Below are 26,930 nucleotides of genomic sequence, written 5' to 3' on the forward strand. Positions count from 1 at the left end.
GGTCACACGGATAAAACTGATCAACTCTAATCTTATATCTTGAGATGTAATTGTAGGGAGAAGAAGTCAAAAGGACATCATCAATCAACTTAACCATAATCAAGACTAAAGTGATGTTTACGATTTAAATTTTTTTAAAATTGTTAAAAGCCTAAAAAAAAATTTTACCTGGGCCTTAAAGAATCTTAAGATGGCTATGCATCTTTACTAATCTTTCACTTTGATCGGAGCTGATTTAGACGTTGAAATGGTCACACGGATAGAACCTATCAACTCTAATTTTATATCTTGAGATGTAATTGTAGGGAGAAGAAGTCAAAAGGACACCATCAATCAACTTAACCATAATCAAGATTAAAGTGATGTTTACGATTTTTTTTTAAATTGTTAAAAGCCTAAAAAAATATGGTTTGGCATCTTTACTAATTTTTCACTTTGATCGGAACTGATTTAGACGTCGAAATTGTCACACTGATAAAACCGATCAACTCTAATCTTATATCTTGAGATAGCTCGGCATCTTTACTAATCTTTCACTTTGATCGGAATTGATTTAGACGTCGAAGTGGTCACACTGATAAAATCGATCAACTCTAATCTTATATCTTGAAATGTAATTGTAGGGAAAAGAATCAACTTAACCATAATTAAGACTAAGGTGATGTTTACGACCTTAGAGCTAGAGCACTAAAATAACAAAAATGAAGAACTCCAAGAAAGTGGGAAAACTCCAAGAAAGGAGATCTGAGAAAAGGTGGATACGAAGCTGCTGAGGATCCAACCAACAGGCGAACCGAGATGGGCCCCGAGAGCACAGCGAGAAGCAAGACGGCGGCGGAAAACCCGACCACCACCAGTGGTTTGTTCCCTCCCAATCAATTGTTTGACTTTAAAATGGGAAAAAAAAAATCAATCTTTTCTATCTTCAATTCCTCTATTTCCATAAAAAGAAACGTCGGCTGAAGAAATCTGTCACCTTAATTGCTTAAACTTCTAAAAATACACAGAGATTGCCTTTTGTACTATCTGATTCATGGTTGATCGTATTGATTTTCCTATAACAAGAACATGAATGAATGAGCTATGCTTCTTATTCACCATCCCCCGTATCACATTTAACAACAAATAATTCTTCTAATCGAAGAGTTTAAGCCCCCAATCGAAGTTCAAATCCTCGCAGTGGCGGACGTGCGGCACCACCTTCCCCTTGTCCACGTCCCTCCCCGCCTTGCAGTCGTACGTCGGCGCGAATTGGAAGCACGGCTCCATCGACGACGCTCGCCGGCACGCCGTGCTGCCGCCATTGTCAGGTCGCAGCAAGATCCACGGCCGCAGCCCGCCGAGGGCCTGCGCCACGTACCCGAACGTGGAGAAGGCGCTCGTCACCAGCGTGTCGCTGAAGCTCAGCAGGAAAATCTCCGCCAGCGCCTTGGCGTTGTGCCCCTGCTGCTCCGTATGCTGAAGCTCCTCGTGGCTCGGTTGGTACACGCCCACCACCTCGCCGGTCGCCGTCGCCCGCTCGTAGTACATGGTCTGCAGCGTGTCGGAGTAGCCAGTCTGGAGGCTGGCCACTAGCACAGCCTTTGGCTTCGTTCCCATCGCCGGCGTCGAGGAGCTCGCCGGCGCTTCCAGTTGAGTCTCCGGCAAGATGCCTTCTTTCAGCGTGCAGTTGATGATTTGGTCGAGCATTAGCTCGAATTTGACAGGCGCATTGGGGAAAATTCGAACTTGAATCCCCACTCGATCCTTCGCGCTGGCTAAATAAGCCTCGTAGAACCTCGTCACGTAGCCCCAAACGGCGTTGGTGGGGTGAAGAAGGTACCTGCCCAAGTGGTGGAACACCGTTTCTTTCTCAGGGAACAGCTCCGACAGCTCCTGATCGTATTGGGGCATAAGGAACAGAGCAGGCGCGAAGTACTGGTTCGAGCGGAGGAACAACCAGGCGAAGTTTTGTAGCAGGGGCTGCGCGTCGTCACAGTAAAACATCTTGTCGGAGTCGCCGGCGTCGTGGGAAAGATGGAGGTAGAGGTACGGCGGCAAGGAGGCCATCTCGGTGCTGATCACCTTGTTCTTGAGCAAGTAGCCATAGCTGCGCGGCGACTCGCTGTAAAAGTCACGGGTGTCCAAGTTGTGGATCGGGAAATCGGACGGCAGAGCCCATGAACTATCGGGGAATGGCTCGCAGAAGGTGCCGTGGAGGCCAGTCGGGATGCTGAGGAGGAGGACCCTGTCGTTCAGGAGGGCGTAGAGGAAGGTGGAGACGAGGGCGATGAGTTGGTTGCCGAGGCCGTCAGACGGAAGCCAAACAAGATAGTTGCACTCGGAGTTTCCGCCGCCGCCGCCGCCGCCGCCGCCGCCGCCGACAGTGAGGTGTTGGAGGCTCCGGTTGAAGAGCTCGGCGTTGGGGCCGCACTTTTTGTGGAGGGCTTCGTAGCTTCGTAGCTTGTGAAGGAGATACGATGAAGGTGTGCGATTGGAGTGCCAGAATAGGGAAGACTGGTAGCGGCTCACGCAGGAGGCTTCCTGGAAGTCAGGGCTCAGGAGGCCGCCGAGGAGCTTCTCCGGTTTCGACGCCGGATCCCCCGTCGATGCTGCTGCTGCTGCTGCTTCCGCAGAGCAGTTCCTGGGAGCTGCAGCGCACAAGAAACAAATCGAGCTCATGAAATTTCACAAAGATGCAACAATTTAGGAGATGAACAACTACCTTGTTCGAGCGCCGAGTAGCTGCCGCTGCGCACGAGCAAATCTAGCGGCAGATTGCGAGTGGTTCCGGAAAGAACAAATAGGAGGACGACGACAGTTAGGGAGGCGCCCACCAGGAACGGCTGCGTGGCGGCTCCGCCGACAAATTTTTCGGCCATGGCCGGGGAGTCGCACTGTGACTTGCAACTCTTTCGGTGGCGCTGGCTGTTATATATCCAGTTGCTTGTCAACGGTGGTGGCAGAAGTGTCAGGAGCACGTCCAACAACCTCGACGGACTAGAAGCCAGGAATAAGAAGAACTGAACTAGAATTCATTCTGGAATTGCAGATTGATCTTCCCATGTCGCGTTCTGGAAACGTTTTTTTAATGGGGGGCCTTCTTCTGCACGTCGATGGTCCAATGATGGGAAGTCGATTGCATTTTGTGTGTGGGGATCACGTTGGGACAGATCTATATGGAGTCGAATTAGCAATCCCGGGACACATTTACAGCCTTCCCCATGATTCCTCATTAATTCCATGTGTATGGATTCACAGTCGTACAACATCTCATTCCCTCGTTACCACTTACCAGCCGAGGATCTGGATGCCTCATATGAGGTGCTAAGCCTCTCTGACCCCTCTTTGAAAATTGAAGGGGACAAGTCGCGACGGCATCGAGAGAGACCGGCCGAACATTAGCGCGACCTGAGCCATGTTGGATCGGAGAACATGGCCATAGGAGAGCTCATGGATCCTTCTGCCCAATGACCAAACAATTTTAAGTTCTTGAAAAAGATAGATCACCAGAACAATCGTAGGGCATTAGCCAAATTGGAAGCTAAGGCCACACACTGTCAAGCAGAGAGAAGATGGCATGAGGAGGACTCATGGATCCTGCTTGCCAATGACCAGACAATTTGAAGTTCTTGAAAAGCCACACCTTCTCAACTAATCCGACTTCTAATTCTGAATCATTTTTGGCAGAAGCCAAAAGTTTGCATCAAAAAACCAAGTAATTGTGATAAATAAGGAAGAAAATTAACCATCATAATGGCATCCATAAACCAAAGAAGAGGAAAGAATGTAATTTACTCACCCTGTATAGTATAATCGATATGCTCTGGATCATAAGTTCCCTTTTGCTCTTTCTTGAAACTCTCAAGGCACGTTTAAAAACTTCCCCAGCACCCTCAGACTGTTGTCGAGGAACAATTTCTACACCTCACTTGAGAAAACCATATGAGTGCCAAAAATCAGTCTCATGATAAAAATAAAAAAAAATCATAGCTGATGGATGAGCTCGTATGTTAAGAGATGGGAGAGGAGTCCAGGTAACTTACTTCAGGATCCCAGCAGCACCTAATCAATGTTCGACAGATCGCCACCTCGTTGATGTGTTGTGTGTAGCTTTTCCCAGGTGGAATGAAAAGCAAATCATCCCATCCAGAATTCTTGTCATTCATCTGTGATCAGTTTGAAATGAAATTAGATACAGCAAAACCTTAACCTAAGAGGGCTGTAGAAAGACTAACTTTATGGTCTTACCTCCATCTTTTTCAATACGTCTTCAAAACTTCCGACCAGCATAGGAATATTGCAATATGCCATGTGGCTTTACACAACAATATAACAGACATACTATTAAGGAAACTAATAAGTAGAAGGGAAAATTTCATTTGTTGTCCCAACTCTATTTTTTTTAAAAAAAAAACTATCACTTGTCATTTTCACATAATATGTAAAGACGATATAAAATCTACAGCCTAAATCTTTTTTCATTAGGTTTTCAATAGGCATGGATGCCATCAAATTTGGTGTCTTCTATTTTGGGACATAAATGTCTATTGTGTGATGCATAACCCTGGAAGTGTTTGCATCAATTAAAAACTGTTCTTGTTATCTAATAGTTATATCACTTATTGTCCCTCATGCTTTTGTGACCCTTAGGAATGGAATTTAGTTTGGAACTCAGATGATCATAAGCAACTCATATTGATAATGATGCCCAAGCAATAGCCTTTGGCTTAGTACTCCAACAGTCAAGTCCTTAAATAATCATCACATGAAAAAATTGCCAATTCATGCAAGGTTAATAAGGGACAAACATAATGCACTATCAATCATCTATCTAGCTTACTTAAAGTTAAGGATGACAATTTGCCCAATCCCAATCAAGACATGCCTCAACCCAATTGAGATTGTCTCATGTGCTGCATATGTAGGATAGGGTAGGTATGAAGTACATAACCTATCCCAAATGCATATTTATTTTACATTTTATTGCTCCACCATATTTGAGAGGCCTGCCGGGGCAGGATGGGGAAGCATTTAATATTCGCTGCCCCATCCCATTGTCATTCATACTCAATTTTACTAACCATTACACATGAGAACCATGTGAACTTTGTCAATGGTGTATTGTAAGAAAACATCATTAATGTCACCCCATTGGAGAGGTCTTCATTATTCATCTTTTGCTTGAGTAGAACTTGAAACAGCAGTAAAATACCTGAACGTCACCATAATGCTTGCTACTTTTGACCCTAAAATCATCGTTTTCTTTTTCTTTATTCCACAGCAGTATAATTTTTTACTGTTAATATAAATGACCATTTAGCTACCGTTCTAGGTTGCCCATGAGGTTTCTATGAGAAAAAAACCCATAAGTTTTACTGTTAACATATATTACCATTTGGCTATTATTCTTGGTTGACCATGAGGTTTCTATGAAAAAGACTAGCCCTAGAAAATATGATTGGGATGAACAATCCTTCAAAAAAAAGTTTCACTTTTGCAAACAAGCCTGCAAAGGAATCACACGGACAAATTAAGAAATGATCTAATTGTGAGCAGCACCCAAATGACAAACCTGTTGCCACAAGTAGAAGAAATAATAATCAGGAATTTCTTCTTCGGCAAAAAATGTAGGCCATTCTTCATCAAATTCAAAAGGGATTAGATTAGTTAGTTTATATTGGACATAACATGCCACAACTAGCCCACTGTAGTTCTGACACATCAACTGTTTCCTTCATTTCACCAACAAGAAAAGAAAAATCCAAACAAGTAATAACTTGCAGTCCATGAGGAAAGACAAAAGAGAAACAAGATTCTATTGGGTAAGAAATTAGAAAAAACAAGAACTAAAAGGGAATAATCAAACTTGCATGTTCTAGTGAGTAGAATGAGAAGCACTATCAGTATAAATTCAGGAAAAGAAAAGGACAGATAAGTACCATATAGATTGAGGATTTGGACTTCAAATTATACACAATCATTTGGAAAAGAATAATTAATAAGGAAAACTGATGCACAATTCCATTTAATAATGACTAGCATGTGCAAGGTAGAGAAAATAGTCATATAGATTGAGGATTTGTTTACTTGAGTAAGGAAAATAGAGGGATGCGATCTGAGGATAAAATATAGGGGTAAAAAAGAAAATATTGTTCCTTGTGTTTACTTAAACCTATGAAAATGGGATGGATGAGATAAATAAACACAGAGAACAGTCAATCAGTCAGAAGACCCATCACAGCACCTACCAACCAGTCATATCATCCCTTTGGATTCTCCCTCCTTTTACCGTCAAGGAAATGCGGGGAAATTTATATCACTTTCCTGCCCCTCTCTGCTTTTCGTCTAAGTAAACATAGAAGAACCTTTCCTTCCATCTTTCTTCCGCCTCTTTTCCACATCCTTTTTGTCCAAGAAATATGGCCTATTCAATAATTCATTTATCTCAGGTTGATGACAAAGTCATGCTTACCTAGTAAAAGTAGATAGAGTTGACATAAAACGATGGCATGATCTGCCTGATTGCTTTATGCAACTGCAATAAGTTACAAATGAACTATAAAAAGAAGAGTATCTTAAGGTCACAAGTATCTGAAGTTGTAATCATAATGCATATGTCTATATCAGTATGCAAGGTTGGTGAAGACGATGCATTGTGTGTAATATATGCCAAAAGGTCCTGTTTCAACCTATTAAGATCATGGCTTCATGCTACATTAACTGTTACTTTCGTAACACCTCAAAGTAGATGAAAGGACACACAAAAAAAGTTGAGAGGAAATTGTTGGATAAACCATCAAGAAATAGAGTATTACAAGCCTTGATGGACTCTACAAATTCACAGTGTGAATATACTTTGACAACCATACAAATTCATAGTGTGAATAAATGGGTGGAAAGTGGAAACTGAAAAGGAAAGGGAGGAGGAAAAGGAAAGGATAGGAAAGAGAATAAAAGACAATTTACTTGGAAGGGAAGAAAAAAAGGAAGTGGAGGGAAGGCCATGCAATTCCCTTTTTCTTTCCAGTTCAAATTTGCGTGGAAGTAGAGATAAAACAAAACAAAGAAAGGCACCCATGTCAACCATCATGAGTTTTTCTTCTTTCCAACCTGTTGTCCCACTTCCCTTCAAGTATACAAGATAGAAGAAATCACATTTTAACAGATTCTGATTAAAAAAAACACAATAGATTAACTTCAAGTTGTGTGACTATGATATTAGTTGGTGGAGGAAACAAATAAAAGAACATGCTGTTAGAGCATTCTTTATCTGAAGAGGATCTGGTAAAAAACGAAATGCAATTCCTTCAACCTTTAGCATATAAACCTACAACATGGAATGAATAAGTAATATACTGTAACCTGAAAAGGTAGAGTAAATTTAGTGACGAAATTGCAGTCAAAAAATAAAACAGCAGTCCTTATCCATAGATTCCAGAAAAAAAATAGCTCAAGTCCTTTGAAAATGATTTTAGAAGAACATGATTTAAAGAAACAGTTCCCTTCACTTGTTAAAATCAATTCATGTTCCTCAATTAGCAGAATCGTGAAAAAAGTTTCTATTACAGCACACAGACGTTGAGAAAGCAATGAAACACAATTGTAGATGCAGTATATAGCTAGAACAATCACAGGCAAACACAATTTTCCACTGATCGCCGACCTTAAGCCTCAATTATTTGACATTATAGAGGCGACTTAATATTTCCAGTATCCACAACAATAAGCCATTACTCTCAACTACATACATTCCATCCAAAATGAAAGGAGAAAAAGAATAGATAGAGAAATCATTCCTCTGATTAATCTGTAAGAATGAGACGTAGATTTTTTAAATATATATATATAGAGAGAGAGATTTTTAAAGAGACATCACAGCTTTCTATGACACATTTCATCAAACAACATCATTTATCCTTGATCTTAAGATCACCAAGCAAATTTAGAATAGCCAAATCAATATGTCTGGCAAGATTTATTTGAGCAATTAAAAGGTAACAAATAAGTAACAGAAGTAACCTGGTCGAGAACGATGGGTACAACTTTTGCTCCCCTGCCCAAAATGGGCTGCCTCAATTTAACCTGCAAAACGCAGGGAAGCTCAAAGAAGAGGGGAAAAATTACGAGATTTAAGCCGACCAGCACATCTGAATAACATAAGAAAAAAAAGTGGTGGAGATGGCATCAATGGGCGAAGAAACTAAAGACCGAAGAGATAAGAAAGGAACCTGTGCGAGGAGAGTTTGAGCGTCCTCTTTCCGGAAGCAAAAGATCCCAAGGGACCGGAAACTGTTGCTGGGGTCGGAAATGAGGACGAACTCGTCGTTCGAGTTGCTTACCGTGTACACTGACGTCCCGGCCAACGTCTTCGCCACGTAGTCTGCAATGAGTGCGAGATCAAAATTATGCTTCCCCTGGGCCGGCGAGGGCGCGGTCTCCGACCCCAAGTAAGCTGCCGCAAAAGGCGGCAAGGAGAGTCGCGGTGACGCAGCGGCCAGGACGAGGCAACGACTTCGTTCGGCGCGGGAGGAAAACTCGGAACTGAGGCGGGAGACATGGTGGCGGCTGCGGCCAGAGGGTCGGAGCTCATCGGCGCCGACGGCGACGACGACGGCGACGACGAGGTGCCCTCCATCGGGATTGGGGCGGCTGATAGGGAAAGAGTACAAGCACTCGATTTGCTTTTTTGTTTGTTTTTTTTAAAGAAACAAAAATCTAAAAATAGAATAAATTAAAAATGTAACCTAATTTTTAAATTTCTTAGGCGTATAATCGTTAGGCCGGTTAAAATAAAAGGAATTATTTTTATCCTAAATTTAGTTATTCAAAATAAAAAATAAATGCTAAACCCAATCATTTCCCCAAATTTCGCAATGCCATTCCCATTAACCCATAATCCTACCATTACCCGGGCCCCATCCGCACGATCACCAATAGGCGTAACCGCGGACGGAATTAACTTAGCTTTCGCTTTTTAAGCGGTGGGTGGCGGGGCGGGGAGCCTACCGCAAACGCCTATTTCTTTAAGAAAAAAAAATACTTTTCTATTTGATTATTTATTTAAAAATTAATTTTTAAATGAATATTATTAAAAATAAATCCAAAAATGGAAGGCGACGCCACCCCTCTCTCCTAGCAGGTAACTAGAATCCCAATAAGGTACTGTAGGTATATTCCCAGAAGGAAAGTTACCTCCAAAAGAAGGTAAGCTTTTGGAATTCCCTCATTCTTTTACTGAAATGGAATGTTACTGACCTAGGGTTCTTCATTCTTTTGCAGGAGCCCCCTTCTGCTCCGCACCCACCCACATTGATGGATCTCTGCTCATTAAACAAAAATTAACAAGCGAAGCAGCAGCTTCTCATTCTCCCCTCTTCCACCTCGAATCCCTAGGTCGCTAACATTCTTCCCAGATTGAGCAGTGTCCCATGCATCTCACGATGACACTCGCACCGGATCCGAGGCGAACCACCAGGAATGGCAAACAATTGATTAAAAAACTGGCAGGAAGCGATGGAAGCGATAAAACCAGTGAGGAGAGAGAGAAGATAAAGCAGGTGAGAGAGGGCTCTAACCACGTGCGCCGCGGCCCCCTTCTCCCCCATGCCTTCCGCCACGCGGTCGGAGTTCGTCGTAACGTGGCGTAGCAGCGCGAGCGTCGATCGTGGAGCCGCTGCCCGTCGGCCGTGAGAAGAGGCGGAGGATGACGAGAGAGAATGGGAATGGTGTTCTTCTCTGTATGACTAGTACAGGAGGTGGGTTCAAGTTGCAGAAAGCTGTACATGGCTTCTAGAAGAAAAGTGCAGTCTCCAGAACGAAAACTAAAATAAACATAAAAAAGTGTTTTTGGGGATAATTTTAATCTCCGCTTCAGAGGTCGATTGGAACCCACCGGAAGCGGCCGTTCAACGGAACGTCGTTGATGACGTCGTAGTTGTACCTGGCACGAGAATGGAACGGGAAATTGAGAAGAAGAAGAAAAGAAAAACTGGAAAGAAACTAAAATGCGCATTAAGAGGGGAGCTTACTTGTCGGCGAAGCGCAGAGCTTGGTCTCTCTCGGCGGCGGAGAAGAATTCCTCGATCTCTGCGTTCGTCGGCGTAGTTCTCGCACTCGTCGTCGTCGTCATCCGCGCCGTCGATTCCAAATCTCCCGCTTCGGGTCGCGCCGCGCTCGAATGTGTAGCTTCTCTCCTGCAATCGAGGCGAGAAAAAATCAAGTGAAATTGAAAAGAGAAGGATGAAACCAGCAAGCACCAACCTAGCTCGTCTGGCACTGTCGATGTCGTTGCGGTTAGAAGACTCCAAAATCTCTCCGTCCTAAAAAGAGGAAAGAATAAATGAGGCGATTGGAGAGAGGACGGAGGTCGAATTCGACAGAATTTTTTTTCTCACCACGTCGCTGGACGCGTTGCTCGAGGAACGGGAGGCCACCTTCTCTGCGGTCGCCGAACCGAAGGCAGAATCAAGAGAATTCCGTGAAGGCGGAGGATCCTCCCTGCGGCCGGTCATGACGAGACGGCGGCTTCGGAGCTGAATGTAGGAGGTGGTCTGCACCAATTCCGACGGCGCAGGCGCCATCTCCGCCTTCCTTCGCTTCGGCACCGCGGCGACCGAAGAAGCGGCATCAGCCGCAGCAGAGGCGATAGCGAGCGCCCTCGCCCTCGTAGTCACTCCGGCCACTTGCGTCGCCTCCATCACCGCCAGTTCCCCGGCCCCTTTGCCGCACTTCGTCACGTACCTCCCCATCCCCTCTCCTTCCTCGCTCCTCCGCTCGCCGACCGGTGGGCGATCGAGCACTCAGAAAAGACACGAAAAAGTAAAAGTGATGCGAGTTAAAGGCCCGGAACGCCGTTACGTTTAAGCGTTTCCCCCGCTAACGGCGCCGTTAGGCGGATCTGGCCGTTGGGATTTCGAGGCAAGTGGAACGCGCACCTGCTCGACCGGTCGCAGATTCGAAGATACCGGTGAACGGGAATCATCGCGTCCTGAAAGGACGGTATCGAACCGGCTGCCGCCCGTCGCGCGTGGGGTTAGTTATATCCTCAGCTAATGAGTTGGTAACGTAATAATTATTTCCCTCTCCGCATTTACCATAAAGCCCCTAACTTGTTCTCATTATCACAACACTGCCACTGATATCCCAAGATTCCTCTCCGGCTAAAATGCGAAGGGCGCCGTTAATCATAAGGGATTTTGGCTTTTTCCTCGATTAAGGTGGCGGTGGGGGCCGCGAGGTAGTTGGGTGCACTCGCGTCTGCCGCTGCGCGGGGACCACCGGTTTGGTGGTCCATGGTGGGGAGGGGGCAGGAAATTGGGGGCGTCCATGATGTGGACCCCGCGCAGGTTTTCAAAAAGTTTTAATAAATATTTTTCAAAAATAAAAAATGATTTATATTAAATTTTTTTTTTCTTCTTGTTTATTTCGAATGAATGATGAGGAGTACGATCGATGGAGATCGTGGACTGTTACATTGTAAAACTCGAAAGGCTGCAGGAGAGGACGCCTAATGAGGTGGTGTCTTGTAGCTGGTTGGCCAAGTACGAGCACAAGCACAGCTGCACAGTGATAAAGGTGCATGCATGAAGCAGTGGAGCAGACATTGACAACAAGCTAAGCTAAGCTAAGGATATATTAATAAATAAATGAATAATAAATATATTTTTTGTGTCATGTCTCAGTCAATGTTTGTTTGTGCTTAGAGTAATTTAAGGCAATTAAGATTAAACTTTAATGAGCATGATTGAAACTACGTGGCACTGAGTTAGAGATGGGAAAGTGAACACACAGAAGTGAGGAGTAGGAATAACTAAAGAGTTTACACTGAATCACATGTGGGTTTTCATTAAATGCTATTTGCTAGAGTAGTAACTTTGTGTCACTTATGGTTATTGTTTCTGTACAATGAATCAATAGAAGATGACGGTTGATGTGGCGATGTTGTAGACTCTAACGATGAAGAGAATGACGGATTGAGCATGAGGAAGATGTTGAAATGTCTGCAACACTCAAGTAGAGATTAGAATGGGTACCGAGGGAGTTCAACGTAGCCACTAGTCTGACACTGAAATTAGCACAAAGACTCTGAGAGAATGAAATAGTAGACAATATGAAAGAAGAAGAAGACGGATATGTTCTTGTGCATACCTCCCTCGCATGAGTCTTTTTTAGAGTTTATATAGTTATCAAAAGATTATCTCCATGTTAGTAATAATGGAAGATCAGATCTGACAGTCGTTATGGGTTACTTCACTCGATGAATGTCATGTGTACGTCGAAGAGCATTTAGGATACTAAGTCTAACAATCATATGATTGTTCTTCCATCCAACCATGATGCTACATTTGAGAATATTCATAATAATTGTCAGTGGACTACTCATAGGATGTAAACTTAAGGAGTTTGAAGAGTTTGAACTAGGGGTGCAAACGAGTCGAATTGAATCGAACAATATAAAAATATTGATATTCGAATTCGAGCTCGAAACATATATATGATATTCGAATTCGATTCAAAGTTCGAAATTATCAATAATTTGGGCAAGTTTAATTCGAAATATGATTCGAGCTCGAGTTCGATTCGAATTATTCGTACTTTAATTCGAGCAAAATCAAATTTTAGTTCGAAATGCCTTAAATTATTCGAGTTCGATTCGAATTATTCGAACCTTAATTCAAGCGGAATCAAATTTTAGTTCAAAATGTTTTAATTCGAGCGGCTCGCGAATAATATTATAGATTCAGTCTGGACCCTTTGGATCGAAATGGCCAGCTAATAGGGTCGATGAGTTTGAGTTCTCGGGAATTAGATGAATCAAGCTGATGAAATTGAGGAGTTTGTATCCTCCGGAGGAGTCTGGTGGACTGAATTGATGAAGTCAAGGAGTCTAAATCTTTTATAGTCCGGTGGACCGAACTGATAGAGTCGAGAGTTTGAAATCTCTAAAATCGGACAAATGCTTTGGCTTCCACTTAGATTCGACCTTTAACCTCCACCTAAATTAGATTTTTGACTTAATTCTATCACGTATAGATTCCTCTTTCTACTATATCAGTTATGATGGTAGTTAACATCACATGAGATCCTCAAATTGTAGCTCAATACAAGAAGCTCTTGTCAATACAAGATCCCTGAATATCGAACTAGGCTCGGGTCCCTAAAGACACTAAATTGCAAGGTATCACGATCCATAACCGGTGTGTTTTAATCTCGACAGAAGCTACAGGAGAAGGTCGCTTGGAACTCGGAGCTACAAGAGGGGAGGTGGTCGCTAAGAACAAGACGAAGGAGGCGGATTTTGACCGCAACGCATAGCTTAGCTGATCCAAACATCGCCTGTAGGGCATGCCAAAACCCTTTCTAGGATTCTTGATCTTCTATGATTTTGCTATATGAACTGATATAAGTAGACGTTTGGTAGATCCTGATCTAACTATTTAGCATCTTAGTTTGGATTGTTTTGTATCTTTGCACCAACATAACAATTGTTTTTCAGCCATTGCCTTCAGGTTTTTAGCTTCTTGTTGTATTACTTATTCCAAAGAAGAAACTACACTGTAATGAATATGTAATACTGTCTACAATATTGTTCTTCACTTGTTTTTATCCATTTTTTTTCCCAATTTTTAGCAGAACATAGATCGATTACACAGTAACTGTAATCGGTAACGAACATCGTTAAGAACAAATAAAGTGAAGCAAAACTTTATTTGTAGTAAATATAGAGCATCTTTTCTGATAACAATTTGTCGTTACAGAGGACTTTAAGCCTTAAAATTATTGCAAAAATTGATCTTTTTTCTTCTTTTTTTATCGCCGTCGTAGCTCAGGATCGTTCTCATTGTGATTTCAGAAGTCCTTGAGGAGCTTGCGCACCTGCTCGAGCGTGACGAAGAGGACGACGGTGAAGGGGCCCTGACGGGAGACGGTGGGCACGAAGCCCTTGTAGAGCGCCATGGGTCCCTCCGCCCTCACCGTTTTAACGGCGCAGTCCAGCGCCCCGGCGTACGGCGGCGCAGACCCCTTCTCCACCTTCATGTTCATCACGCGCGTCTTGACCACGTCCACCGGGTTCGACGCGGCGGCCGCCACCAGCCCCGCCGCGAAGCTGGCCACCACGTGCGTCCCGAGTCCGTCCGCCCCCGTCCCGCGCCGCCGCAGGATGGCCTCCTTCGCCTGGTCGTACGTCGCCAGCTGCGACGCCGTCACGATCATGGCCCGGTTCACCGTCAGCGACGACCCGCGCCAGAGGCTCGCGACGCCCTCCTGCCTCGCCATCCGCCCTATGGCGTCGAGGACGCTCTTGTAGTTGCGGCGCTCGGCCAGGGGAAGGCGTCCGTCGGCCTGCATCCGGACCATGGCCACGTCGGCGGGGTTGCCCACCACGGCGCCAATCCCGCCGGCGATGAGGCCTGCAGAGACCTTGCGGTGTAGCGGCAGCGATCCGCCGTCGCCCGACGTGGACCATTTCTTCTTCAGAATGTCGTACAGCCCCATCCGGGTGGTAGAGTACAGAGTCTGTCGGAGGACAGTGGCGGAGACGCCGGAGAAAAGCGCCGCGGTGCCCTCGGTTCGGAAAATCTGCACGCCCACCGAGATTGGCCCGGGGCGACGCGGCGGCGGTGGCAGAGAAGGGTGGTGGTGCTGTGGGTGAGGGAGCGCGGCGACGCCGGCGCCGCCCTGGAGAGCGACGGCGGGGCGGAGGGCGGAGATAGCCGGGCTAAGGGACTCGCCCTGGAGCTGCATCCGGACCTTGATGAGATCAAGCGGATGGGTGGAGCACCCAGCCACAATGGAAGCGACGCCACCTTCTACGAATCCCTTCATCCCCATCTCAAACAAACTCAAGATCACTGCTTTAGGCCAAAGGCGAGCTCAAAATCCGATCTCTCTCGAGAAAACTTGGACAATGCGACTCCTTTACAAGCAGAGAAGAAGGCTAAAACCAGTTGGGTTTCAAATCGCTGGAAACCAAGAGATGAGAGTGGAGGGCGAAGGCCACGGAGGAAGAGTGTGGGACGCTGGGCCTTTGAGACATATGCAATACTACTGCTGCTTGTGGAACTGCGAGTTGTCCGAGCAGACGCCCGACGCCATTTATAGCGAGGACGAGCAAACCAAACGCCATATCGACGGAGGAGAGAAAGAGGAAGGAAGGAAGGAAGCAGAGGACGCGGGGGGAGGCCGCTTCCGGGCAGGGCGATTCGATTCTCTTCTCCAGCCGCTCAATTTGTTCTCCACTCGGACTTGGAATATTTGCGGCGGTGCGAGTCGGTCTTAGACCGTGGATCTACGATCGGACGGCCACCGTCGCTGTAAGTGGATGGTTGGTAGATTCGCGGCCGCTGCGTCACGCGTCTTTCCCACCTAGGATCCGCTGCCTCCTTCGATTCGTATCTGATTCGCTGCAGATGCTGTATCCGCCATCCGTCTCTGATTGAACGGCCGAAGATTCGCAATGGCTGTTGGAAAGCTTGGAAGGAATCCGTGTAAGAGCCTAGCTTTCGTCCTTGCTGACGTATAGGAGTCTTTTCTATCCTTTTGACGGATTTAATCTACGCCGTCGGATTTATCCACGGGACCAATCGAGGCCGTATGTCGACCTAACGCACACGTACCAGGCACGTGGCTGCCACGATGAAGTTTCCAAAGATACAGAATAGGTCAAACTGGTCAGATCGTCCGTTGACTTTTCAAAAGATTGACTACGACTGTTACGTATTTGAAGGGTCAAAGTCCTGGGCATGAGCTGAGCTGCCGTCAACGCAAAGTCCCACATCATTATTTGGGAAGATTTTTGATGCAAATCTTATCATGAAAAAAACAGATTTCTTGGATTGTTTTCTAGATATGGAAAGGTCGACACACATGGTTAGATTGATTGCCATTTTAAAGCAACAACAATAGCAGATAAATAGAGTTTTAGAGTGGTATAATTTAGCCAGAAGAATTGGAAATTGACACAATCAGAAAGAGAGAGTTATTCACATCAGAGAAAACTATTTGTCTGAAACATATAAGTTTCGATGGACACACCTTGTAAACAGACACTAAGGCGAAGTTTATGATACTGTCTACAAGTTTACTTAAGACAAGTATCTCAATAGACAGTCGAAGCAAAGAGACAGTCCTCCTTTGTTCCATTCTCAGAGAGACATTAGTAGTGACAGCACCCAAGGTGCATCTGGTTCTTAATCCCTTCAGAAAAAATTCATGGAGTCAGACGACATTCAGGCGAAAAAGTCGCCGTAGGTTAACTTGAACTCATCCCAATATAGCTCCACGTCGTCGTCACTCATCGGCCTCCATAAGAATTCGGAAGAATGTGAACGATAGCCCTTCACAAGTTCAGGTATCAGTACCTTGACACCAGAATGCCGTCCAATAAAATACTGCTCGTCTAACTTGACGTTCCAACAACCTCGCAAGTCCAAGTACTCAAGATCCCTACACTTCGAGAGGATTTCAAGCACCCCTCGGGTTGTAGCCAAATGGAAGGGTATCTCCAAGTGGCGCAACTTGGTCATCATTTTGGCGATGGCAAATGCTTCTTCTTCTTGGCAGTTTTCCTCTCTGACAAAGTCCTCTAAAGGATACATCCTCCGGCGAAGAACAACTAGAGATCTACAATGTTTCCCAAACGCTTCAATGGCACGGGGTCCTATCCTTTTGCAGTAGCTCAAATCCAAGTAGGTTAAACTGGATAATCTCGGCGCAACAAGTTGGGCGATAGAATCACTAATTTCACTTCTTGGAAGCTCCAACCTCTCGAGGGAACCAGCACTAGACAAATTCAAGAGTAGATAAAACAGCAAGAATGCAAATTAGTCATCGAACAAAAATGAACAACTTTCCAGTATCTTGAACTACCATATTACTCCAAATTCATCCAACAGATAGTTTCTTTTAAATTTAGTAGCTAATTTCAAGATAAACTAACAAGTGAATCCTAGAGAGAGTAAATATATGATCTTAAATCTTGTTGATGGTTAGTTCTTACCACCTAACAAAAAATTGTTAATCAATAAATCTGTCAATAGATTTGAAAATTCTTATAAAGACTGTGATAGATTTATCAATTAACCAAACTAAGAATAACTAGGCCATAGAAATGCCATCTAGCATTGCTAATTACGATGAGGTAATTAGTCAGAATCTATGATCAAATAGCACAAGAGATGATATCTATTGCATTGACATTGGCAACTTAACAGTTACCCTCCCTGTTTCTCCCCCATGAAGTTTCAGAGAAAACTCCAAAGAGATGAACACTGATAAGGAAGGATGAACAGTGATAAATTTTGGTGGATCATGGCTGTAACCGAGGCAACATAATCACGCAGCAAGTTCCAATCTTGAGAATTTAAGGCAATAAAGCAAGACAGGAACTGAGATGAGATCTACGTACTGGTCTGCGATGAATGTGAACATGGATTCGGTGCGGAGGCCGAAGACGCTGAGCCTGCGGAAGGAGCCACAGCTGCGTTCGATGAGCATGTGAAGCATTTGGTCGAGCTGCTCGGGCTCGCGGCTCTTGCTCCATATGTGGATGTCGATCTCCTGCCAACAATAAGGGCCCGAAACCGCCATTCCCCAAGATTTACAAACCCTAGGAACGACAGTTAGGATCTCTTTGAGAGGGAGGTTGCAGAATATGAGGCCCAGGGCGTCAGGAATGAGCTCCGCCCATGCCCTAACCTCACTGCCATCGGCCATGTCGCCGCCGCAGAGTACAATCAGCGTACTTCCCTGTTGTGAAAAGTAAAAAATCGGAATATGGATCGAGATGAGATCAAATATCAAACTAATGACCGATCGAATGAGACAAATGAAGAAGCCAGAAAACAGATCAACAGAAAATAAATATTGAAAAAGAACACTTGAATGCCCAAAAAGGAATCTCGGAGGAGCTGCGGGGTATCACATAAAATATCGATGATAAGCGAAAATTAAGGTATGCAATGTAGTTTATAGCATGCCTCAATCCTAGAATGCCCAAAGAACGGATCTTTCTCAACTCCGCGAAGAAACGTGTTCATGAGATACGCATCCCCAATTTACAGAAATAGCTGCAACAGAATACTCGATAAACAAAAGCATAAGCTCAATCCTAGGTTACGTTTACCAAAACGGCAAGAGATCCAGATCTAAAAGAGAAAAGGCCAGAAGATTGCGTCTCTAATCATTTTCCTCATTTAATTGAGAAAATATTATCAAATCAAGGGCCAGCGCAGGTGTTGCTTCCATTTCAAGCGAAGAAGCCGTCCAAAAGAGGGATCATTTCAAGAGGACGACGATTCCAGAGAAGCGAACCAAATTTCTTGTGATTTAACAAAGGACGAAGGGAGAAGGTTTGAAAATACCAAGGATTCCGCCACCAAAAAGGGGATTTCGAAGAAATCAGCCGCTCCGAACGGAGATCAGAAACGGGAACGGAGGAGAGAGAGATGAGGAAGAAGAAGAAACAGAGGGAAAACGAAGTGGGTACTGTTATATGATGATAAATTTCAATTAGTATTGGTCATCTGTGGTGATCAGTCCGTCCTCACGAAGTTTCCTATTGGTCATCAGGGTAAATCGAAAAGTGCACGCAACGGTCAGCCCAGACGCCTAACATCCTTTGATTGCGCTCTCCGTTTGAAAGAAAATTCTTGCAAATACGTCGTAGTTGGGAATCAAATCGCAGATGTCTGAGTAACAACCTGAATATCCTACCACAGCACCATTGTCCTGGGGACAAGGGTACTATTATAATAATTACGGATAATTGAAATCAGATTAATTTTTAATTTAATTTAGTCAAAACATTATGTAGAATTTATTTTTAGATTAAAATTGCTTTAAAATATTAAAATTATCTTTAAAAATTAAAATCACTTAAAATGACCACTACAATAATTCTTATACCATGTAGCGGTTATGTTGCTACTATAACATTTTAGAATTAAAATTTATGATTTAATTTTATTAAAATGAAATAAATAATTTTTCATATATAATAGTTAGGGATGCAAAAGAATTAAGAATATTGTCAAACTTTTTGAATTGACACAAAAATATTATATTTTTATTTAAGATTATCGCTATAATATTTTATTTAATTGTTTACAAATTGAATTTTAAGTATCTTTATATAATTTTAATATATATATATATGTTTAAATCAAACTTGAATTTAAATCATTTCTAACTATAATTTTATTATGTTTGAATTAAAGTTCGAACAATTCGAACCTACTCAAATTTTATTTTGAATCAAACTCAAATCAAAATTATTTATATTTTCCAACTTTAAATCAAATTCAAATATCATATATATTTTAAAACTTAAAATCAAATATCAATATCTATTAAGTAGCTATTGAATAGTTGATACACATTGTATGCAACTATCGAATAATTCGTACACATTATAGTTATATACTTCTAGTTAAATCCTAAAATTTTAAATTCTATATACTATTATATCAAAATTCTCTTTATTAACTTATCAAAATTAATTAAAATATTTCAAAATCAGTTTAAATACTAAATAGTTATCATAAACCTACAATAATATTGCTGCTAATTGTATGACATTTCAAGAGCAGACAAGAAGATGATGGGTTCCAGAACTTGATAAACCAGATCCTACAGCAACAGGGCAAAGGATTTCATAGGAAACACAGATGATTCAGGGCATTCTTGATTTGTACAAAAAGGGAAAGCAGATGCTTAATCTCGATTCCATTCCTCTGATAAAGCTCAACCATTGAAGCGAACAACAATGCACGAAATGTCGTCTTTGCTCTCTCTCTCAAAGGCCTCCAGAGTCAACCGCCGAGCTGACTAAGATGCCTCGAGTCTGCAAGCGGAGTCGGTCTACAAGGAGATTCAGTTAAGAGTTCAGCTCGGGATTAGGATTCACATACTGAAAGGTGACAGCTCTGCGCTCCAAAGTCGAGCCGAGTTCGATAATGAAAAGGACTTGGGACTCAAGAGTTGGGGTCACGAATCGAGGAATGCCTTGGGCTGGCCATTGAGTCGGTAGCTAAGGACCGACACGAGAGTCGGGTCTTGTGGGACACCGAATCCTAAGTCTCTCACTCGGTCTGTTCCTCGTGGCTGTAACACTATTTATCTGAAGCATATAAGTTTCCATGGACACACATTGTAGACAGACACTAAGGCAAAGTTTATGATACTGTCTACAAGTTTACTTAAGACAAGTATCTCGATAGACAGTCGAAGCAAAGAGACAGTGGAGTTTCCTCCTTTGTTTCATTATCAGAGAGACATTAGTAGTGACAGCACCCAAGGTGCATCTGGTTCTTAATCCCTTCAGAAAAAATTTATGGAGTCAGACGACATTATGGCATAAAAGTGGCCGTAGGTTAACTTGAACTCATCCCAATATAGCTCCTCGTCGTCGTCACTCATCGGCCTCCATAAGAATTCGGAAGAATGTGAATGATAGCCCTCCACAAGTTCAGGCATCAGTACCTTGACACCAGAATGCCGCTCCATAAAATACTTCTCGTCTAACTCGACGTTCCAACAACCTCGCAAGTCCAAGTACTCAAGATCCCTACACTTCGAGAGGATTTCAAGCACCCCTCGGGTTGTAGCCAAATGGAAGGGTATCTCCAAGTGGCGCAACTTGGTCATCATTTTGGCGATGGCAAATGCTTCTTCTTCTTGGCAGTTTTCCTCTCTGACAAAGTCCTCTAAAGGATACATCCTCCGGCAAAGAACAACTAGAGATCGACAATGTTTCCCAAACGCTTCAATGGCACGGGGTCCTATCCTTGTGCAGTAGCTCAAATCCAAGTAGGTTAAACTGGATAATCTCGGCGCAACAAGTTGGGCGATAGAATCACTAATTTCACTTCCTGGAAGCTCCAACCTCTCGAGGGAACCAGCACTAGACAAATTCAAGAGTAGATAGAACAGCAACAATGCAAATTAGTCATCGAACAAAATGAACAACTTTCCAGTATCTTGAACTACCATATTACTCCAAATTCATCCAACAGATAGTATCTTTTAAATTTAGTAGCTAATTTCAAGATAAACTAACAAGTGAATCCTAGAGAGAGTAAAAATATGATCTTAAATCTTGTTGATGGGTAGTTCTTACCACCTAACTCAGATTAAACTACTAAGAATCCAATGTCTTACCACCTAAATCGATAAATCTGTCAATAGATTTGAAATTTCTTATAAAGACTGTGATAGATTTATCAATTAACCAAACTAAGAATAACTAGGCCATAGAAATGCCATCTAGCATTGCTAATTACGATGAGGTAATTAGTCACAATCTAAGATCAAATAGCACAAGAGATGATATCTATTGCATTGACATTGGCAACTTAACAGTTACCCTCCCTGTTTCTCCCACATGAAGTTTCAGAGAAAACTCCAAAGAGATGAACAGTGATAAGGATGGATGAACACTGATAAATTTTGGTGGATCATGGCTGTAACCGAGGCAACATAACGATGAGATCTACGTACTGGTCTGAGATCACGCAGCAAATTCCAATCTTGAGAAATTTAAGGCAATAAAGCAAGACAGGAACTGAGATGAGATCTACGTACTGGTCTGCGATGAATGTGAACATGGATTCGGTGCGGAGGCCGAAGACGCTGAGCCTGCGGAAGGAGCCACAGCTGCGTTCGATGAGCATGCGAAGCATTTGGTCGAGCTGCTCGGGCTCGCAGCGCTTGCTCCATTTGTGGATGTCGATCTCCTGCCAACAATAAGGGCCCGAAACCGCCATTCCCCAAGATTTACAAACCCTAGGAACGACAGTTAGGATCTCCTCGAGAGGGAGGTTGCAGAATATGAGGCCCAGGGCGTCAGGAATGAGCTCCGCCCATGGCCTAACCTCACTGCCATCGGCCATGTCGCCGCACAAGCTCTGTTGGAATTTTTTCACAAATGACGATTGAAAAAACTTGCTTCAAACAACAAGAAATCCAAATAATCCTGCTCTATCTTCAAGAGAACCAGATTTAGGAGGAGGAGGATGGCTTTGATACCAAATTTGTTGGGTGCGAAAGCGTTGATGAAAAAAAAAAGAGATTTTAGATTGAAGTAGGACTTCTACAGCATACTCTCTACAATTCCTCTCTTGCTCACTTAAATCCCAAGAACTTACATGTTCCATTTTTACAGTGTAAAAAGTAACATGATGCATTAATAGCATATTAACTCTTAACAAGTTTCAAAGATTTCATGCAGATACCATATAAAAACCAACTCTTCCTTTTCCATGCTTTGATCATGCAGTAAAGTGTCATGCAAGAAGTAACTCTTCGATTTCTATGTTTTGATCATGCATTCTTTGATTTCCCAAGATTTGATCATGCATTTTCAGATTTCCAAAGATTACAAATTAATAATATTTAATAGATTGCGTCTCTAATCATTTTCCTCATTTAATTGAGAAAATATTAGCAAACCAAGGCCCAGCTCAGGTGTTACTTCCATTTCAAGCGAAGAAGCCGTCCAAAAGAGGGATCATTTCAAGAGGACGACGATTCCAGAGAAGCGAACCAAATTTCTTGTGATTTAACAAAGGACGAAGGGAGAAGGTTTGAAAATACCTAAGATTCCGCCACCAAAAAGGGGATTTCGACGAAATCCGCCGCTCCGATCGGAGATCAGAATGGGAAAGGAGGAGAGAGAGAGAGAGGAAGAAGAAAAAGAAACAGAAGAATTTTAAATTTCATATTACGAGAACCTTTATTTTTAATATTGTTAGGGCATCCATATTTATTTAAATATTAATATATATCATCTTTTTATAAAAAAAATACAAGATTCACTTACTACATTTCTATTATAGTAATATTTTTTATTAACTTAAATCCATATTCATTTTAATATTAATCTCCATTATTTATGAGTCTATTGTATACTCATTAATTTTTTATTCTTATTTATGAATTTTATTATTTACTCATTAATATATATATATATATATAAATTTTGCTCATTGACACTATTAATATCAAAGTGGGTACTGTTATATGATGATAAATTTCAATTAGTGCTATCTCTGTGGTGATCAGTCCGTCCTCACGGAAGTTTCCTATTGATCATCAGGATAAATCGAGAAGTGCACGCAACGGCCAGTCCAGACGCTCAACATCCTTTGATTGCGCTCTCCGTTTGAAAGAAAATTCCTGCAAATACGTCGTAGTTGGGAATCAAATCGCAGATGCCTGAGTAACAACCTGAATATCCTACCACAGCACCATTGTCCTGGGGACAAGGGTACTATTATAATAATTACGGATAATTGAAATCAAATTAATTTTTAATTTAATTTAGTCAAAACATTATGTAGAATTTATTTTTAGATTAAATTTGCTTTCAAATATTAAAAATATTTTTAAAAAATTAAAATCACTTAAAATGACCACTACAATAATTCTTGTACTATGTAGCGGCTATGTTGCTGCTATAACATTTTTAAAATTTAAAATTTATGATTTAATTTTATTAAAATGAAATAAATAATTTTTCATCTATAATAGTTAGGGATGCAAAAGAATTAAGAATATTGTAGAACTTTTTTGAATTGACTCAAAAATATTATATTTTTATTTAAGATTATCACCATAATATTTTATTTGATTGTTTACCAATCGAATTCGAATAGAACTCAAATTGAATTTTAATTATCTTTATATAATTTTAATATATATATATATATATATACCAAACTCGAATTTAAATCATTTCTAACTATAATTCTATTATGTTTGAATCAAAATTTGAACAATTCGAACCAACTCGAATTTTATTTCCAATCAAATTCAAACCAAAATTATTTATATTTTTGAATTTTAAATCAAATATCAATATTTTCATATTATTTGATTCACTTGCATCCCTAAGTAGTAGCTATTGAATGGTTTATACACATTGTATGCAACTATCGAATAACTCGTACACGTTATAGTTATATACTTCTAGCTAAATCCTAAAATTTTAAATTCTATATACTATTATATCAAAATACTCTTTATTAACTTATCAAACTTATTTAAAATATTTCAAAATCAATTTAAATACTAAATAGTTATCATAAACCTACAATAATATTGCTGCTAATTGTATGACATTTCAAGAGCAGACAAGAAGATGAAGGGTTCCATAACTTGATAAACCAGATCCTACAGCAACAGGGCAAAGGATTTCATAGGAAACACAGATGATTCAGGGCATTCTTGATTTGTACAAAAAGGGAAAGCAGATGCTTAATCTCGATTCCATTCCTCTGATAAAGCTCAAACATTGAAGCGAACAACAATGCACGAAATGTCGTCTTTGCTCTCCCTCTTAAAGGCCTCCAGAGTCAGCCGCCTAGCTGCCGCTAATGGGTTCTTGATCTTTCTCGCCAGGTCAACGGCCTCCTGATTGCTCAAAACCTGTGAAATCTATCATACTTCAAACGGCTGCAGATGCTGTATCCGCCATCCGTCTCTAATCGAACGGCCAAAGATTCGCAATTGCTGTTGGAAAGCTTGGAAGAAATCTGTTTAAGAGCCTAGCTTTCGTCCTTGCTGACGTATAGGAGTCTTTTCTACCCTTTTGACGGATTTAATCTACGCCGTCGGATTTATCCACGGGACCAATCGAGGCCGTATGTCGACCTAACGCACAAGTACCAGGCACGTGGCTCCCACGATGAAGTTTCCAAAGATACAGAATAGGTCAACCTGGTCAGATCGTCCGTTGACTTTTCAAAGATTGACTACGACTGTTACGTATTTGGGTCAAAGTCCTGGGCATGAGCTGAGCTGCCGTCAACGCAAAGTCCCACATCATTATTTGGGAAGATTTTTGATGCAAATCTTATCATGAAAAAAACAGATTTCTTGGATTGTTTTCTAGATATGGAAAGGTCGACACACATGGTTAGATTGATTGCCATTTTAAAGCAACAACAATAGCAGATAAATAGAGTTTTAGAGTGGTATAATTTAAAGACGAAACCAGAAGAATTGAAAATTGACACAATCAGAAAGAGAGAGTTATTCACATCAGAGAAAACTATTTATTTGAAACATATAAGTTTCCATGGACACACCTTGTAAACAAACACTAAGGCCAAGTTTATGATACTGTCTACAAGTGTACTTAAGACAAGTATCTCAAGAGATAGCCGAAGCAAAGAGACAGTGGAGTTTCCTCCTTTGTTGATTGTTCCATTATCAGAGAGACATTAGTAGTGACAGCAAACAAGGTGCATCTGGTTCTTAATCCCTTGAGACAGTCTTCATCATGGACTCAGACAAATCTCTGGCGTAAAAGTGGCCGTAAAAAATCCCCCAGATAGCTCCTCGTCGTCGTCACTCATCGGCCTCCATAAGAATTTGGAAGAAAGTGAATGATAGCCCTCCACAAGTTCAGGCATCAGCACCTTGACTCCAGAATGCCGCTCCATAAAATACTTCTCGTCTAACTTGACGTTCCAACAACCTCGCAAGTCCAAGTACTCAAGATCCCTGCACTTCGAGAGGATTTCAAGCACCCCTCGGGTTGTAGCCAACTGGTAGGGTATCTCCAAGTGGCGCAACTTCGTCATCATTTTGGCGATGGCAAATGCTTCTTCTTCTTCTTGGCAGTTATCATCTCTGGCGAATTCTTCTAAAGGATACATCCTCCGGCGAAGAACAACTAGAGATCTACAATGTTTCCCAAATGCTTCAATGGCACGGGGTCCTATCCTTGTGCAGTAGCTCAAATCCAAGTAGGTTAGGCTGGATAATCTCGGCGCAACAAGTTGGGCGATAGAATCACTAATTTCACTATTTGGAAGCTCCAACCTCTCGAGGGAACCAGCACTAGACAAATTCAAGTGTAGATAGAACAGCAAGAATGCAAATTAGTCATCGAAGAAAAATGAACAACTTTCCAGTATATTGAACTACCATATTACTTCAAATTCATCCAACAGATAGTTTCTTTTAAATTTAGTAGCTAATTTCAATGAATCCTAGAGAGAGTAAATATATGATCATAAATCTTGTTGATGGTTAGTTCTTACCACCTAACTCAGATTAAACTACTACGAATCCAATGTGTTGACCTCCGACAAAACAAAAAATTCTTAATCTATAAATCTGTCAATAGATTTGAAATTTCTTATAAAGACTGATAGATTTATGAATTAACCAAACTAAGAATAACTAGGCCATAGAAATGCCATCTAGCACAAGAGATGACATCTATTGCATTGGCATTGGCAACTTAACAGTTACCCTCCCTGTTTCTCCCACATGAAGTTTCAGAGAAAACTCCAAAGAGATGAACAGTGATAAGGATGGATGAACAGTGATAAATTTTGGTGGATCATGGCTGTAACCGAGGCAACATAATCACGCAGCAAGTTCCAATCTTGAGAATTTAAGGCAATAAAGCAAGACAGGAACTGAGATGAGATCTACGTACTGGTCTGCGATGAATGTGAACATGGATTCGGTCTGGAGGCCGTAGACGCTGAGCCTGCGGAAGGAGCCACAGCTGCGTTCGATGAGCATGCGAAGCATTTGGTCGAGCAGCTCGGGGTCGCAGCGCTTGCTCCATTTGTGGATGTCGATCTCCTGCCAACAATAAGGGCCCAAAACCGCCATTCCCCAAGATTTACAAACCCTAGGAACGACAGTTAGGATCTCTTTGAGAGGGAGGTTGCAGAATATGAGGCCCAGGGCGTCAGGAATGAGCTCCGCCCATGGCCTAACCTCATTGCCATCGGCCATGTAGCCGCCGCAGAGACAATCAGCGTACTTTACTGTTGTGAAAAATAAAAAACCAGCCCACTCTTTACAATTCCTCTCTTGCTCACTTAGCTCTCAAGAGCTTACATGTTCTGTTTTTATAGTGCAAAAAGTAACATGATACACATATTAACTCTTAATAAGTTTCAAAGATTTGATGCAGATATCAT

The 26,930-nt window shown here is 42.1% G+C and overlaps 7 protein-coding genes across 8 annotated transcripts; all 7 read right to left on the reverse strand.

Moving 5' to 3' along the window:
* Nucleotides 1-945: 945 nt before the first annotated feature.
* LOC141846268 (galactoside 2-alpha-L-fucosyltransferase-like) lies at nt 946-3,906 on the reverse strand. Of its 2 annotated transcripts, none has more exons than XM_074734279.1 (3): nt 3,782-3,906; nt 2,705-3,651; nt 946-2,630 (listed from the first exon to the last, which is right to left on the reverse strand). In XM_074734279.1, exons 2-3 carry the CDS (start codon nt 2,859-2,861, stop codon nt 1,135-1,137), a joined length of 1,653 nt encoding a protein of 550 aa, XP_074590380.1. In that variant the 5' UTR covers nt 2,862-3,651; nt 3,782-3,906; the 3' UTR covers nt 946-1,134. The 2 variants fall into 2 exon arrangements, with proteins under 2 accessions (XP_074590380.1, XP_074590382.1); XM_074734281.1 differs by lacking the exon at nt 3,782-3,906 and having other exon boundaries at nt 2,705-3,442; nt 3,536-3,549.
* A 2,165-nt stretch (nt 3,907-6,071) lies between these two features.
* LOC141846524 (protein TIC 22, chloroplastic-like) lies at nt 6,072-9,587 on the reverse strand. The gene is made up of 4 exons (XM_074734566.1): nt 9,385-9,587; nt 8,211-8,631; nt 8,002-8,064; nt 6,072-7,309 (listed from the first exon to the last, which is right to left on the reverse strand). Exons 1-4 carry the CDS (start codon nt 9,585-9,587, stop codon nt 7,193-7,195), a joined length of 804 nt encoding a protein of 267 aa, XP_074590667.1. The 3' UTR covers nt 6,072-7,192.
* Nucleotides 9,588-9,691: 104 nt separating this feature from the next.
* On the reverse strand, nt 9,692-10,764 carry LOC141846746 (uncharacterized). Its single transcript, XM_074734785.1, has 4 exons — nt 10,377-10,764; nt 10,243-10,301; nt 10,011-10,175; nt 9,692-9,922 (listed from the first exon to the last, which is right to left on the reverse strand). The coding sequence occupies exons 1-4, from the start codon at nt 10,728-10,730 to the stop codon at nt 9,853-9,855; spliced, it is 648 nt and encodes a 215-aa protein (XP_074590886.1). The 5' UTR covers nt 10,731-10,764; the 3' UTR covers nt 9,692-9,852.
* A 2,895-nt stretch (nt 10,765-13,659) lies between these two features.
* Nucleotides 13,660-15,076, reverse strand: LOC141846402 (mitochondrial uncoupling protein 5-like). Its single transcript, XM_074734435.1, has one exon. It carries the CDS (start codon nt 14,812-14,814, stop codon nt 13,831-13,833), a length of 984 nt encoding a protein of 327 aa, XP_074590536.1. The 5' UTR covers nt 14,815-15,076; the 3' UTR covers nt 13,660-13,830.
* An 853-nt stretch (nt 15,077-15,929) lies between these two features.
* LOC141846635 (F-box protein FBW2-like) lies at nt 15,930-17,717 on the reverse strand. The gene is made up of 2 exons (XM_074734675.1): nt 17,390-17,717; nt 15,930-16,764 (listed from the first exon to the last, which is right to left on the reverse strand). The coding sequence occupies exons 1-2, from the start codon at nt 17,695-17,697 to the stop codon at nt 16,212-16,214; spliced, it is 861 nt and encodes a 286-aa protein (XP_074590776.1). The 5' UTR covers nt 17,698-17,717; the 3' UTR covers nt 15,930-16,211.
* Nucleotides 17,718-20,262: 2,545 nt separating this feature from the next.
* LOC141846664 (F-box protein FBW2-like) lies at nt 20,263-22,654 on the reverse strand. Its single transcript, XM_074734704.1, has 3 exons — nt 22,576-22,654; nt 21,565-21,887; nt 20,263-20,884 (listed from the first exon to the last, which is right to left on the reverse strand). Exons 2-3 carry the CDS (start codon nt 21,870-21,872, stop codon nt 20,302-20,304), a joined length of 891 nt encoding a protein of 296 aa, XP_074590805.1. The 5' UTR covers nt 21,873-21,887; nt 22,576-22,654; the 3' UTR covers nt 20,263-20,301.
* A 2,608-nt stretch (nt 22,655-25,262) lies between these two features.
* LOC141846445 (F-box protein FBW2-like) lies at nt 25,263-26,742 on the reverse strand. Its single transcript, XM_074734491.1, has 2 exons — nt 26,435-26,742; nt 25,263-25,827 (listed from the first exon to the last, which is right to left on the reverse strand). The coding sequence occupies exons 1-2, from the start codon at nt 26,740-26,742 to the stop codon at nt 25,263-25,265; spliced, it is 873 nt and encodes a 290-aa protein (XP_074590592.1).
* Between the last annotated feature and the right edge of the window lie 188 nt (nt 26,743-26,930).

This window comes from Curcuma longa, chromosome 15 (genome assembly GCF_044706935.1).
Source record: "Curcuma longa cultivar G26 ecotype Majalengka, Jawa Barat chromosome 15, ITB_CL_G26_1.1, whole genome shotgun sequence".
NCBI classification, from domain to species: Eukaryota; Viridiplantae; Streptophyta; class Magnoliopsida; order Zingiberales; family Zingiberaceae; genus Curcuma; species Curcuma longa.

Bases quoted from the DNA above. Each gene is read 5' to 3' on its own strand.
- LOC141846268 (XM_074734279.1), bottom strand. From the start codon at position 2,861: ATGGCCGAAAAATTTGTCGGCGGAGCCGCCACGCAGCCGTTCCTGGTG. The intron at 2,631-2,704 runs GTAGTTGTTCAT...TGTGCGCTGCAG, and splicing joins CTACTCGGCGCTCGAACAAG to CTCCCAGGAACTGCTCTGCG.
- LOC141846524 (XM_074734566.1), bottom strand. From the start codon at position 9,587: ATGGGGGAGAAGGGGGCCGCGGCGCACGTGGTTAGAGCCCTCTCTCAC. The intron at 8,632-9,384 runs GTTAGCGACCTA...TTTCCCTATCAG, and splicing joins CTGCTCAATCTGGGAAGAAT to CCGCCCCAATCCCGATGGAG. The intron at 8,065-8,210 runs GTTCCTTTCTTA...TGCGTTTTGCAG, and splicing joins CTCAAACTCTCCTCGCACAG to GTTAAATTGAGGCAGCCCAT.
- LOC141846746 (XM_074734785.1), bottom strand. From the start codon at position 10,730: ATGGGGAGGTACGTGACGAAGTGCGGCAAAGGGGCCGGGGAACTGGCG. The intron at 10,302-10,376 runs GTGAGAAAAAAA...TCCTCTTTTTAG, and splicing joins GCAACGCGTCCAGCGACGTG to GACGGAGAGATTTTGGAGTC. The intron at 9,923-10,010 runs GTAAGCTCCCCT...TTCTCGTGCCAG, and splicing joins GCTCTGCGCTTCGCCGACAA to GTACAACTACGACGTCATCA.
- LOC141846402 (XM_074734435.1), bottom strand. From the start codon at position 14,814: ATGGGGATGAAGGGATTCGTAGAAGGTGGCGTCGCTTCCATTGTGGCT.
- LOC141846635 (XM_074734675.1), bottom strand. From the start codon at position 17,697: ATGGCCGATGGCAGTGAGGTTAGGGCATGGGCGGAGCTCATTCCTGAC. The intron at 16,765-17,389 runs GTACGTAGATCT...GAATTTGTCTAG, and splicing joins TTCACATTCATCGCAGACCA to TGCTGGTTCCCTCGAGAGGT.
- LOC141846664 (XM_074734704.1), bottom strand. From the start codon at position 21,872: ATGGCCGATGGCAGTGAGGTTAGGCCATGGGCGGAGCTCATTCCTGAC. The intron at 20,885-21,564 runs GTACGTAGATCT...GAATTTGTCTAG, and splicing joins TTCACATTCATCGCAGACCA to TGCTGGTTCCCTCGAGAGGT.
- LOC141846445 (XM_074734491.1), bottom strand. From the start codon at position 26,742: ATGGCCGATGGCAATGAGGTTAGGCCATGGGCGGAGCTCATTCCTGAC. The intron at 25,828-26,434 runs GTACGTAGATCT...GAATTTGTCTAG, and splicing joins TTCACATTCATCGCAGACCA to TGCTGGTTCCCTCGAGAGGT.